The sequence below is a fragment of the Chanodichthys erythropterus genome, chromosome 3 (genome assembly GCF_024489055.1).
Source record: "Chanodichthys erythropterus isolate Z2021 chromosome 3, ASM2448905v1, whole genome shotgun sequence".
NCBI lineage: Eukaryota > Metazoa > Chordata > Actinopteri > Cypriniformes > Xenocyprididae > Chanodichthys > Chanodichthys erythropterus.
Genome location: NC_090223.1, coordinates 34,144,623 through 34,159,913, shown reverse-complemented (window position 1 = coordinate 34,159,913; position 15,291 = coordinate 34,144,623). Strand labels below are relative to the sequence as shown.

The window sequence follows — 15,291 nt, the reverse complement described above, 5'->3', positions numbered from 1 at the left end:
ACAGATACATATGTATATTCTTTTAAATGAACCATCCAAATGAACCACTTTACTTGAATGAATCAGAATCTCGAATGCTATGCATGAATGAGAGATGAAAGTTTAAAATGAACCAGTTCACTAAAATGAATCAGACTTTTTGAAGCTAAATACAAGTGATAGAGGAGAGTTCAGGATGAAACAAATCACTAGAATTCGAGAGTTTAGGATGACTGATTTCACTAGAATGAATTAAACGTTTCAGGATTGCAAATGAGCAAGAGAGGACAGTTTGTATGTAAGCTTGCTACTATTTTGAGCTAATGTCAGGCTACTTAAGAAAAATTTAGTTAATTTTAGTTATTTACTCCCAACACTGTTAGTCATAGTTTTTCTATGATCCACTGTCATGTCTCTGCCTCCAACTCTCTCCTTACTCACTCTGAGCTGAACGGCAGTGATGTCTTTCTCCACCATTCACATTAGCTCCTCCCCCTGTCGATCCTGCACCTCCTTTGCCACGCCCCCTCCCTCCCCCAGGAGGAGGGGCTTTGCCACGGATCATGTAATAAAGGGCGGCTGAGCGGCGGCGGGCCTTGCGTAGGATGTGGCAGACCAGCTGGAAGAGTTCCTCGTAACAGTCTCCGGGCTCAACAAGCGAAGCCAGTGTGCTGGAGGACAGGTAGCGAGCACGTTGTTCTTGCATCAGCTGGTGCTCTCGCTGTTTGGTCTCCGAAAACTGAGTGGCAATGACCACCAGGCACAGATTAATCATGAAGAAAGATCCAATCTGGAACAGGAAGAAGAAGAGAGATATCTTGAAAATATATCTTATGTTGTTCTAAACCCACAGTCACCTTTACCGTTTTCCAGAAAACCCGTCACAAGTTCAAGTTGGTCATGCAATTTTGCAGTGTTGAACAAAAGAAAGGTGCTTGTTTAAAAGTGACTTCTCTGTGATTAATAAATCACTACAATATTGACAATAGGCAACGGACCGTTTTTGCTTTCGAAAATTAGCGAATGTGATCACACCTTAAGCATCTGTCTTCCATGGAAAACAAAGAAATGCTGAAGAACTTTCTGGTACTGGTCATTCTTTTCTGAAAGTCATGGCTTATTTAGATCTGGCATTCAATTCACTGATTCAATGATCACAGCAATTACAATGAGTAAGCGAGTTGAACCTGAGAACTGAATCAGTCAGATTTTTGAACAAATCATTCTTATTAATTGTGTAAACCAGATCAATCAATTCAACCAATTTGATTAACGGAATTATTCACAAATCAGACTTTAGCGCTTCTCTCAAGGATTGCCAAGGCAGATTTTCACTGAATAACTTTTTGGTCTTTTTGTCACACAAAACTATGGTATGACTTCAGAATTCCTATACATCGCTTTCACAATACTTTTATGGGGCTTTTCCAACCCTTTTGGAGCTTAAAAGCTCCAGGACACATTTAGTGTAATTGTTTGAAAAACATCTATGAAAAAAAGTAAAACGAATTTGAAATGACAATATTCATATCCATTTTTGGGTGAACTAAACCTTTAAATTTATGTATTTGAGTTTACAAGCATTTTGCTGTGATTATAATACCTAAAGATCATTCTTGCCCTTAATTCTGTAACCATAACTATTGCACTTCGTGTGAAGTCTCAGCCGCTTTAAATATCCAGATCGACATGACACCAAAACACCTTGGAATCTCTCTAAGGCAGCCTGTGCTGCAGCGTTTGGCATAAGCAGCGGCCATAGCTGTCTAGATGAGCTGCTATAAACAGACCCTATGTTTGAAGAAGTCAGAAGACGCCCAAACAAGAGCCTGTTTTGTTGTGTGTGCGCCTGTACCGCTCTGGCTTTGATATGCTATAATTATCAGGCTTTTTCATAGCATCAAAACCTCCAAATATCCCCTAGTCCTCGCAGAGAAGGGCTAGATCCCTCTGCCAACGTGAAAAGGATTAGAATTGGGAGCCAATCATTTTAAAGACTGAGAGCGAACCAGTTCCAGACTCATCAGAACAGAGAGCCTGCTCTTATATCATTCACCATTCATATCACTGGCATTTGTCAACACGCAAACGCACACAGATCTTTCTCGCCTTAATGAAAGTACAGCCTGCTTCCACCTTATGTGAAGTAGGGATCAGAGAGGACAGATGAGTTGTGAGGAGGACAGAGAAGGTGGAGAAATGAGGACTTGTGCATATGTGTGTGTAGGGCAGCTGTACAGATGTATCCTGCCTTCACATCTGCTGTCCTGATTTGGGATTCTGATGTGTGACTGGACTGCCCCTAATCAACAGCCGGACCTGTTTTATGCAGATAGACACGTTCTTTCCTTGCAGTCACCTTTCATATCATCAATTCTACTATAATGTTTGATGCACACACAAGCACAATTAAAATGTGTCTTCTGCTCCTCTCTTCGATTTGCTATGAACATATTTGTTCCTTTAAAGGGATAGATGAACCAAAAATTTACTCACCCTCATGTCACTTTATTTTTATGTGGAATTCACAAAAGCATTGTGAGCCCAAGTTGACTGTTGAGACCATTGCCACCAATGTTCTCTATGATCAACTTAGGGCAACCCAGGCCAGTCTTGAATATTATGAAAGAGAATGAAGACTGGGGGACAAAATAAGTACCATAAAAGTGGTAGTGATAGCTTTGTGTGAAGAATAGGAATTTAAGCAATTATTCAGACAATGTAGACATTGGCTCTAGCTCTCCTATAAAATAAAATACAAAATAATAAAATACAATGACTGATGCTTAGTAGCACAACAAAGGGAATATTAGCCACAAACAACTTAACTTATTTGATTTAGTTTATAATGATGCATTTAAAACATTGAAGACATATCAGCGCCGTTACTTAAACAAGATTTTAAAGGCAAGCAGCAATAGATACTTTTTACACTAAGTGCAAATAGCGATAGATGCTATTTACACTGTGAAAATAGCATGTTTTCTTAGTGATAGATACTACTTACACTAAGTGAATATAGCAATATATTCTATTTACACTAAGTGACAATAGCAGCATTTTCTTAGTGATATACTATTTACACTAGGTGAAAATAGCTATAGATTTAGTATCAGTTCTTTGCAATAAATAAATAGATAGTATAAATAGATAAATAAATAGTAATTAGATGCTATTTATACTATATATTGGCAGATACTATTTGCACCTCAGTATTTTTGTACATTAACCGGATGCAATAATATCATAGATCATATATTTCCACTTTTAGAACATTATTGTTATTGAAAATAAATGCGAACTTGGCAAAAGGTGGATTCGAACCTGTGTCGATCACGATCATTAGCCACAGGCCCCGCCCGCGAATGTTGACAGACACTGCCGTTTTAACAAAGAACTGCCCTGAGCACGTTCACAGCGAGTTGTACACAGTCCGCCATTGCTGCACTTATGAGAATGTCTCCCAAGAGTTTTTAGGTTCTGTGGATGGATTAATCCACATAGCTCTCTCCATTTACTCCTGAAATCTGAGCCGCTGAAGACGAGGTGGATTAATTTTGTTTTAAGAAAATGCTCCCTCAACTCAACCCAAAATTAGTTTATTTCACACCGGAGTGCTTTGTGAACAAATGTCAATACAAAGGGACAATACATAACAGAGGTTGAGCTAAAAATTTGTTACTCAAGGATAGATCAGTACAAACTGTTGGTGATCCAGCTTAGAGTCTCCAGAGTGATACTGGATACGGCAGTAATGAAGGTGAGAGCACTTTATTACAGTTCATCGGAGTTGATTTATGGATATAAAGTTTACCAGTATATTAAGCACCACCCGAAAAGGCATAAGGTCTTTATATATTTGTTTACGGTTAGTTGTAACGAGTGTTTCTGTGTACTTCTATGTACTATGTTGATGATAATGCAAGGGAGAGAGAGAGTTTATGGGTAATATTTTAATACACACTTGCACTGTGTTTTTAGCTCTTACTAGGGGTGTGCACAAATTTACAAGAAAGAAATTAAAAAGAAAAAAGAAACTTAGCATACCATTATGTATTATCGTTATCTTGTTTCTGCAACGTCTGTCAGCGCGGCTCGTTTCTCACCTGAGCATGTGGATAATATTATTGTTTTTCTCAACATGAACATGTGAAACAATATGAAAATGATAACCATATACGGACTCGAGTGTATTATGTACGTTTTGTACATAATTTGTACGCTGTCTGCTTTATTAGCGTTTTTTTAGTTTGTGCTACTTGAGCTTAAATGCTTTTGTTCTTTATATTTTTTTTTTGTTTGCACAAATTGTTTAATGCTTTCACCTTAAACCTTAAGATAAAATGTAAGCTTGCTGTGTATATTGCCTAATCATATGCTTGTTCAGGTTACAAACTCTTGATGAATTAAAAAAAAAAAAAGTTCTTCTTGTTTAAGGTAATTTAAATGAACGAATATTCGAATATTCGTTTTTTACAAGCCCAAATATTCGAATACAATATTTTGGAAAAATGCCCATCCCTAGCTCTTACAGTGATTTTCTAGAGTGAAAACAAATGCTTCATATTTTGTGTGAAGTACAATAAACGTACAATAAACTCGGTAAACTGGCTTGTACAAATATAGTGGACAAAAAAAGGGGACAATATAAGTTGTAACTGTAATTAAACTAAACTATACCTGTTCTATCTCCATGCAGCATATATTTGCAGTTTCTGACATTATAGTGCATCCTGACTGCCCTCTTAGGCCGAGCACAGCAGCTCATTTGCATTTAAGGGAGATTTGCATTTAAGATTTATTTTACATCTTGTAAAACTTGAGTGGCCCAACCAGACATTGGTGGGTGGAGCTAGTGTAAATAGTGTTTGCCAACAAGGGACGCTATTTGCACTTAGTGTAAATAGGCACTCTGTATTTTAAAACACAAGAAAATCTGACATTGCTTAGAAAAGAAAAGAAAAGAAATGAAAAGAAAAGAAGAAAAGGTGAGGCATACAGAAGGAACAAGGCAGAAGTAGACAGGGTCAAAGGGGTTAGTAAGTATACTTCAGTTCTGTTACAGCTGGATGAAAGATGACAGGTGATGATTTATACTCTCATTTAATATTGTTCTTACAATGGAAGGGTCTGGCTGCAGGCAGGGTGACCTTAAGACTTACTGTCCAAAAAAAAGAACAGTAAGCAAAGCCGGCCATTTAATTATTGTGCCATTAATTTGCAAATGTGTGGAGAACGTCACCAATAGATTTATATAATATAGATTAGGAAATAAAATAAATAATAACAAAAAAAAAATTATATAAAATAAAATATAAGAATCATATTCATTAGTGAAACCAACAAGCAGCAGGCCAAAAACATAAGATTTGTTATGTAATCAAAGACAACGCATTTAATCGAATTATTTGCGATCATTTGTTCTGATCTGTCAGAGAACAGCTGAAGACGAAAAACAGGGCACAGAGATGCCGAGCCTGAATTAATTGCTCCGACGTTCAATAGAAGTGGAAGGAAGTGAATAGAGGTGCATCGGCGGGGTGTGGGCTGTGTCGGCACACTATGGCCCTCTCTCTACAGGTAGCGACGGCTAGCTGTGTGGTTGCCAGGTTACAGACAGAGCAGGGCGTCAAAGAAGTAAATAAAAGTGCTAAGGGACAGCCTGCACACACACACACACACACACACACACACACACACACACACACACACACACACACACACACACACACACACACACACACACACACACACACACACACACACACACACACACAGTGAAAAGACACATCTTACTCACTCAAACAGTGCAGATCACATAGGGATTTGGCTGTTGTTTCAAGCTGTGAAGGGGGTGCCAGAGAGCATAAAGCATCAGAAACTAACAGCTACATAAAGCTAAATCACATTTGATTGGTTTCAAAAGAATACATTTTGTGTTTTTTTTTTTAAAAAGAGGGTAGAGTGTTATCCTCTTATAAAAAAAAAAAAGTACTTTTAAAAAAAAGTGCAGAAAGTGAACTGCTTTGCTTTAAAAAGATTTCAGAAATACAAAACTTAAAAATCAAGAATATATTTTTAAATTGAGTTTAAAATTAAGAATATATTAAAATTGAGACAAAAATATGGTAACACTTTAAAGGTGCTAAAGAGGATTTTTTCGTCGACTGAGAATCCAAAGACTGTTACTGAGTTTTTCAAATGAGCGCATGCGTAAGAACAGCCCCCCTCCTTCACAGCTCAGTTCAAAGGAATGCCTCCCAAAAATTGTGCACGAGTATTGGAACACGAGTGTTTACCACCGGCATTCACTGTGTCGTGTTTTTTGGATTCATTATGTCGGACTCACCGCAGGTACCTCATAATCTGCAGTTGTTACTCCTGTATCCTGACAAAAACATTGCATGCGGCGCCTGTGGAGTGTGGAAAGTTACTGGAGCGCGCAGCCGCGCTCGTCTCTCACAAGGAACGTCACGGCAGTGATTGACAAGCCAGAGGGCCAATCGTTTATGTGATGATCGCGTAAACGATTGGCTGATGTTTTTAAGGCCCTACCTCGTGCACAGATGATGTATATTAATATCATTACTTTCAGTGCACCTAATAAATAGTTTTTTATCCATTAGTAAAGAACAGTAAATGATGCATAATTACAAGTAACTAAACCTAAACCAATCCCTATCCCTAATCATAACTCTACAGTAAGTACATGTAGTTAATTAATATTACAAAGTACTTATTTGAGTAAATGCAATGTATCTATGTCACCTTAAAATAAAGTGTAACCAAAAGTATTGCTAATTTTAAGTGTGGGGTATGCTTTGTTTCTCAGCCTGCCGTTACGTTTTCTGCACAGTTCTTCTGTTGTTTTTGTTCATCTGTTTGTTTGTTTTTTCTAGTGGGTAGTTTATGATTATTTAGTTTTATATGGTTAGATTATGAAGTTTTATATGGTTTATATGTTGTTGTTTTTTTTTTTTTTTCCAACAAGATGAGTTATATATCAGTTTTCCTGTTCTGTGTGATGTTTAATGTACCCAACACTACTGCCTTTTTCTCACTACTGCAGTAACTGTAAAAGCTTTTAAAAAAATCATGAAAGGGAATAAAATAGAACAGAATAAAACATGAAAATACATTGAGCTTGTGTTAACCACAGACCTTATTTTAGGCATTTAACCAAAAATTGAAAAAAAAAAAAAAAAAACATTCAAAAATCCCAATGAACGAGTTTTAGGACTCCAGCAGAACTCTGTAAATAAAATATAAAATGACCCTTAGTGGCCTTGAATGTTATTTGCATGTGTTTATAAGCATAAAAACTTTTTATTTTTATATATGCCTTGTGTAGCTTGTGTAGCTTAGTTTTTCTACAACATGTATACCTTTACAACAGTATCCACAGTTTTAGCACAGTTAAACTTTGGATACTGTGCAAGAACTAGGGCGAGTACAAAGCACAGTCAACTGGGTTGCACCTATGGACCTACAGTATGGTCACATTTTTAGGCAGCAAAAGACTAATAATGACTACTCTGCTCAGTCTCTTTATACTTCACTCACATTCCACATTCCTGGTGCATGCTGGGAACGATCACATGACAGCTTCGCAGGCTGCATGTGTCGGGGTGGCAGGGTCTCTGTCAGGAAGTGTGAGACTGCCGTGATGGCGGCAGGGGTCCGCTAGTCTGATGGGCTCTAATTAACTGCTAATGCTTTCACTCCGCTGACCTACACAGGATTAGGCCCTGTCATTAGCTACAGACAAACACCCACATTTCCCTATACTTGCCATTTGTTGGGCTAAAATGGATTTCGGAATCTCCAGCAGTGCCATCAGTTGTTTAACACGCGTTTCAATGCAGGAAACTGGGAAGGTAAGATAGCTACAACAAATATCAGAGGCCTCTCCACTATCTGACCTGCACATCTCATTCCTAAATCCATTCCCTTCCTCTTTTATTCCTTTAGTCTCCTGCTGGCTTTCAGCCTCAGATCCTTTTCCTCCTCATCCTCAGGGCATTTCTTTCCGCTCTCCCTCTACTTTAATCTTGTGAGGAGACATTATCCGAAGCACATCTCACTGCAGGGCCGTCTCGATCACTGCTGTTCCTACCATTCAATGAAGAGGGCCGCCGCGGTACGAAAGCTGGCTCCAACAAGGCATTGTTAAACATGCAGCTGAAGCAAAGATAAATTCATTTTATAGTGTCCAGCTATTGATTCTACACTATGTTGTTCATTGCCTAATTGATCTCTGCAGCTCCGTTGACTCCTAAATGTGCTGTTTAGCTAATATCTGCATCTTTGAAAACTTCAGGCCATCAATGGGAGTCCTGCAAATTCAGTTAAGTTCAGTCTGTCAATAAAAGCTGGGTGCAGATGTATCTCTGAGGAATGACAGTAGTGATGTTTTTCCAAGATTTTAAACTTCAGCTGCAATGCACCATATGGCAGGACTAACCAAACAGTTATCGTCCTTAAACATCTATTAGCTGTTACGTGGCCTTGCATTTAAACTACTGTATTAACTTTGAGCTTATACATGGCACTCTAAACACTAAATATGAGTCTCAATTTTTTACAAGATGATTGTTTTGCAAGAAACAAAAAGTAAATAATTAGCAGTAGGGATGCACAATATATTGGTGCCATAGTGGTTATTGGCTGATATTAGATTTTTTCAATTCTTTCACATCTCAAAATTAATATCCATTTTAGATACTGTATATAATAATGTTGTGATGCCTAATTTTACTTTTAAAATGGTTGAATGTAGTATTTTAATGTTTTATTTGTTAAGACAAATTAGTATAGAATTTTAATATCAGCCATTTCTAGGTTAACAACCATAACTTTAAAATAATCACTCTCTTATCTGTATCGGCCAGAATATTAATCTCAGTGCATCTCTAATTAGTAGACTTTGTGCTAAAAGCTTCAGTGTTGTGATTTTTGTGTCCAGGGGAGAGACATGACCTTTTTGTTCTTACAAGTGAGACCAAACATCCAGTTCAATCTCTGGCCCTGTTAAAGGTCACCTACTGTAACTTCAGGTCCTCCCACTACATATGCCATATAAATCCACAGACTACAAGTTCTCAATAATAAGGACACATGCATCATTTCTAAAGACATGCATGCCAACATATAAAAACTTACGATGATGAGGAATATGAAGTAGATGAAGTTGTAGAAGGAATGAGCGTCCATGACGTAGTACATGATCTCCACCCAACCCTCTAGTGTGATCACCTGCACAAACCAGATCAGATCACATTCAGGCTCTTTACACACCTGGTAAGATTAGTCCCAGATGATCCATCACAAGTCGTTAGTTGAGAAAAACTGCTGTTCGCGAGGAAGTAAGATGGGTCTACTATTTGTGATCAGATTTCAAGGGAAGAATTTACATATAAAATGCATATGCATTTAAGAGTTAGAAGTGTTAAGAGTGTAAAAACCTCACTTTTGTTAGATTTGTCTTAATCACACATAATATCTTATGCTCAATTCTCATGAAATGCAAAAAAGAGTTAATTTCCTTAAACCTTTTTTTAGAACAGGTGTGTAGGCGGCCATTCACTGTTGTCCAAAACGTATCAGAATGGATTAGCATTTGCAACACACTACACATCAATTGTGGTCACATGCAGTTCTGACTTCATCCGAACATGACTGGATAAAAAAACAATGTGTTGGATCGCATTTACACCTATATTTGGCACTGTTGATTTATGATTGGATCACCCAAAACAGACTGAATAAGATGTATAATTTAAACAAAAGGCACTTGGCTCAGTCTCATACCTGAAAAATGACAATCCATGCGTAACCTATGTTGTCAAAATTTATCGCTCCTTTATGTGGGTTGGTGTGTCCTGTATGACAACGGGTGTAGTACTGGTTCCAGTTCACACAGAGCCCCATTGCAGAGGCACTGCCATTGACCAATGGCTCTGCACTCAGACCCAGAGCCTGACGGTGCAGCGCGTCATCTTTATCTAGACAGCACTCCCGTCCGCCCTCTCTCCGAGCGGGCACATCTCTGCAGGACATGATGCCGTTATCCTGAGCCAGAGAGCAGATGAAGGGCCGCTCGTCATCCTCCTCAGGCTGATAATATGGGGTGGGGAGGGTGATGCCAGATGTGCTGAGGACAAGACGAGAGGAGAAGTCAAGGTTTTGAAAAATACAGAGTGAAAAACTGTACAAAATGAAGACAGACAGATATATACTGTATTGTATACAGTATACATAGATAGACAGATCACACATTTTTTTATTTTTTTATTTTTCTTACTTTTTTATTATTTTCTAACAAAATTTTGTGATGTTTGTGCTTAAATCAAGGGGGAGAAAAACTAATTTAAACACAATATATTGTTACACCCCTAGCATCTATAAATCCCATCTGGTAAGTTGCCACTTGTTGGCCTATTAAAAATTATAGTCTGTTTTTGCAGGATAGCCGAAAGTTCTCTACGTAGACCTGAAGAGATCTGAGAAGTATTCAGTATGGACTCACTCTATAACAGAGCAACTGAGCTTGTGTAGTGTGTGTGTACATATGTGTGAAGCCCATTTCTCTGGGAGTGACCCATTGAGGGCAGTCTGCCCCTTAATCACAGTGTTTTACTGCCCAGAAATAGCTGTTTCCATCAGCCACTCACCCTCTCATTCATATAACAGGGTCACAATGACAATTTCCCCCCCCTTTCCCACTCTCTCTCTCCTTTTTAGCCTCTTTCTCTCACACATATCCATGTATATGCAGCTACATGCAATGCCATTTTTTCCACACAGCACATAAACATAGCACATGCAAGCCACAGTCACACTGATCAATCAATGACTCTATTGCTTTGCGGTCTAGACAGTTAATCTAAATGCATACGCACACACATACACAAAGCTCCCATGACAGCCATGTTGGAGGTATTGGATGCCAAGAAAGGATTGGTTCATCATCCCCAGGGTGTAATTCTCCCCATTTGGACGGAGGACTCCTCCACAGACTCGCAGCTCGATAAAGGCCAAATATTTCTGCAGTTGTGGAGGACATTTTTCTTTTGCCCTTCAACAACATGGCAGCCAAAAGATCTGAACCATTCGATACCAGTAATGAGCAATGGTATATTAGGCTACACCAGAAAAAGCAATTTGTCTAGGTAGACCACCGTGGTGACACTCGTGTGAGGGTATGCGTGTGCACATTTCCAACTTGGAAAACTAATCAATGCCTGTGATATGGCAAATTGAGCCAATGCATCAAACCATCATACAGATGTATGAATTCCCCTGTGGGCTTTGTGTGGCACACACTGAGATCTCTCCTATAAACGTCATTTTGAATTTTCAACACAACAGCCAAGAATATTCAGTCAAGCCAGAATATGTGCCACCACTTTCCATAAAGAGCTCAGCAGTATGGCGACACAAGGGGGGCTGGAAGAGAAAGACATAGAGACAGAGATTCAGTAGGTCTGTCAGGGCTCTGCAAGGAGTGCTGGCGTTTGAATGATGTTTGTGCCAGTGCCAGGGCTCGGGCACAGCGTGGCAGCTCACTAAGACGCACAGCCCAGCGTGGCACTCCAATAACACCCCACTGTGGCACAAAATGCCATTCTACTGCCAATGAGACTGCTCTCGCACATGGAGATAATTGACCAATGACTGACAAGCTGTTTGTGGGCCATCGCAGGTGGGTGGGTGTTAAGGAATGTAGTATAAAATGAGCCCCGGAGATCGGTTTGACTTTGAGGGTTGACTTTTTAAAGGGATTTCTTTAATATGAATCATTCAAAGGTTCAACTTCAGCAATCTAAATTGTATTTTTGGTTGATTGTCTTAAAGTCGGCATGAAATTAAAAATGACTCTCTTTTCTAAATGCATGTAACGATTCATCCATGCATGTTTTATTTTTTATCTATTCATTTTTAATCAACAAAATCTTCCTGAAGCAAATGACACTTCCTTCTAGTGACACGTGTTGGACTTCTCCATCACCCCACCACAATCAAACACAAGCTCACAATTAATTTTTGAGTTCAACACCCATGTCAAAATCAATTAATAACCAATGAATAGAACCAAGTTCCTGCATTAAATTGTTTTGTTTTTGTTTTTTTAAATTAAACATTACACTCTGTCCCTACCACCATTTCATAATGATTTTAAAGGTGCTTTTTTTAATCAGCAACTACATGACAGATGTAACTGAAATAGGTGCCAAAAAAAAAAAAAAAAATCAGGATATCAAGGGGGGAAAAAACAAACAAACAAAAAATATCAATGAATACATAACGTATCCACCTTAAGCAAGCATATACATTTTGATGCACATTTTGGGGTTTCAATCTATCATTTTCAATGCAATATTTTAAGATTTACATTAAAACTCGTGAATATCATGAAAACAGCTTATTTTGTGCTTGAGAGAACAAAAGTGTCACTTCTGAGGGGAAATTGGCACAAACTAGTAACTGAAATGCAATAAAATGTAATAAATGAAGGTGTAAAGCAAGGTGACAAAGCATTCTTACAAACTACTTTGCTAGCAAATGCCTGCAACTGCCTTTTCTTCGGGTTTGCTGAGAGGAAATGTGGTAAAAAGATGGCTAAATGGCTATACAGTTAACAAAACAGCTAAAGTTAGCTAAATGGCTGACGATGCTTATAGTACCATAGTAGATGTTTCTTTAATATACTTATAAAGTAATAATAAAGTAATAAATTATGGTACGTAAGTTTCAATAATCGGTTACATTTCGGTTGTGTATGTAACATTTGCAGCCAAATAAAAATACAAGTTCTGACTAACATTTGCAGTAAACGTCTGCAAAAGCTAAAGAAATGTCTTATATAAAGACATTCCTTGTAATGCATTAAACTAAAACAGTGTAGTATTTGCTCTTTCAAACCCAATAAAAGCATTTTCATTTAAGAAATTCTTCCCCAACTAAAAGGGAAAGAGAGTGTACATTTTAAAAAGACTGTAAGAGAATGTACAAAGCAGAAGAAAATCAGGCGTTCTCTCAAGAGACTATGATAGACTCTCCTTTCAAAACACTTCATCATCCTCTGACTGTAGTGCCAGCCCATAAATATACTTGCTGCAAGACAATAAACGACAATCAGACCTCAGCTGACGTTAAACCCAGACATGCGCTTCTTTATCCCACACAAATGCGTACAAACAAACGCACAGGGTGTCTCACACACTGCCATGCACCGTGAGTCCTTTCAAATCCAATCATACAGCAGTAAGAGGCAGGCAGACCACGGTTGGCACGGTAACCTCAGGCAGACACCCACTCATGAATATGGACGCCAATCTGAGTTTTAATCAACTGGAGCCATCGACTGGGTGGAACCACATTTGCATTTTTAGTGGCAGGTAGACAGTAAAAACAAGAAGATGAGAGGAGAGATTAAAAACAAAGATACAAGTGAGAAGATGAGTGAAAAGAAGACATCTTAAAAACTTTATTTATTTATTTTTTTTAAATAGAGAATATATGACAAGGATAACATGGAACTGAATGAATAATTTGTTTATTGGTACCAAATGTCCATGTGATCCCAAAATATCCATTGATTACATCAAGTATCTCTTCTTAGAGGGAAAGGACATTTGAAATACAAGTCCAATCCAATGATGGAGTGATTAAACACTCTGAAATGCATCTTTTGGAAGATCCGGCCTCCTAAATTCAATCTCTTTATCCTTGTAAACCTAAACTGTCATCCAAATAAACCCAAAGTATGGATTCTCTGCCTATTTTCGCAATTAAATCACCACTGAAACTGTACATTCAGTCCTCTCTCTTTCTCTCACTCCCTTAAGCCCACCAGCTCTCCTCTTTTGGTACTCACAGGGTGAAGTTCTCCTCTGGGTAACAGCGATTTCTTAATAGTCCAGCCCACAGCTGCACGCCAATGATGCCAAAAATGAAGAAGACAAAGAAACATAGCAGAAGCACATTTCCCAGCATGGGTAGAGTGTCCAGCAGCAGGTTCACCAGGATACGCATACCTATACAAACACAGAAAAATGATTATGATATGAAAGAATAATTACTCTGAGATATTCATTATTCTAGAAAGTTTATTTTCATATCCTGCCTCTGACACAATACTAATACTACTGAGCAGAAATGTCAAAATCAATGTATTTTTCACTGATTACACATAAATTTGTCACATTGCAGAAGTTAATAATGTTGCCATTCTCAGGTTATTTTTAGCACATCAAGTCATTTGCACTTCATTTTATTTGCATATAACAATTTGTTAATATGACCGTCCACCCAGTTGTGACTCTTGAGAGTTTGTCGTCATAAAACTTTGTGTGTTTACTTCTGCAACAGTGGGCTCATTTGTGTGAGTGAGGGTGTGTTCATGTGTGTTAGTGAAGCACTGCTGGGATTGAATGAAGGGTGTGTGCCCATTCTGATTGGAGAACAGCAGCATGTGATTACCGCAGTGTGTGGGATCGGGGAAAAACACAACAGGGGACTAACCCAATGCTGATGGACCATATTAACACACTGTGTGGTGTGTGGAAGCACAAAAATGTTATAAATCTGAACGTGGACAGGTGAAGTGACAAGTGCTATGAATATTTGGACATCTGAAATTAAAAAGCAGAATTGTGTCTTTGGTCGCTTACAGAAAAGGCAATCACAGTTAAAAAACAACACCAACATCATCAGAAGAGAACAGGATGAATTAAAACTTGTGGCCCTTGTGTTGTTCCAAATCCGTAAAACTTTTGTTCATCTTTGGAACATAAATGAAGATATTTTTAATAAAATTAGTGATTTCTGTTTATCAATTGACAGCTACACAACTACCACTATGATGCTTCAAAAAGTTCATAAAGATATTGTAAAACTAATCAGTTGTCCCATGCACAGTCTGACCAGTCCCAGCCATAAAACCTTGTAAGTCCTTCAAAGTTGACTTTGGCCTCTTGGTAGCTTCTCTGATCAGTGTCCTCCTGACTCAATCATCCAGTTTGGATGGACAGCCTGAGCTAGAAAATGTATTGGTGGTGCCACATGCTTTCCACTTCTTGATGCTCTGAACAGTACTATAGGCATAGCTAAAGCCTTCGAAATGTTTTTTGTAGCCTTATTCTAACTTGGGCCTTTCTACAAATTTATCTCAGAGGCCATTTGAAAGCATTTTCCCATGTGAATTCTTTGCAGTACCATACACTACTAACAGTGGAATCTTCAAGAAACAGCTGGTTTTATTCTCAAGTAATTAAAAACCACTACAATTGATGTCAGGTGGGGCAATTG

The 15,291-nt window shown here is 38.3% G+C and overlaps 1 protein-coding gene across 3 annotated transcripts in view; it reads right to left on the bottom strand.

Annotated features, from left to right (window-relative positions):
• Nucleotides 1-15,291, bottom strand: part of cacna1ia (calcium voltage-gated channel subunit alpha1 Ia) — a 117,392-nt gene that overhangs the window by 72,302 nt on the left and 29,799 nt on the right. For all 3 annotated transcript variants that reach the window (XM_067381897.1, XM_067381898.1, XM_067381899.1), the window contains exons 4-7: nucleotides 13,859-14,018; nucleotides 9,790-10,132; nucleotides 9,142-9,234; nucleotides 421-769 (exon numbers count right to left, since the gene is read on the bottom strand). In XM_067381897.1, the coding sequence (XP_067237998.1) occupies nucleotides 421-769; nucleotides 9,142-9,234; nucleotides 9,790-10,132; nucleotides 13,859-14,018 (945 nt within the window). The remainder of the gene's footprint in view (nucleotides 1-420; nucleotides 770-9,141; nucleotides 9,235-9,789; nucleotides 10,133-13,858; nucleotides 14,019-15,291) is intronic.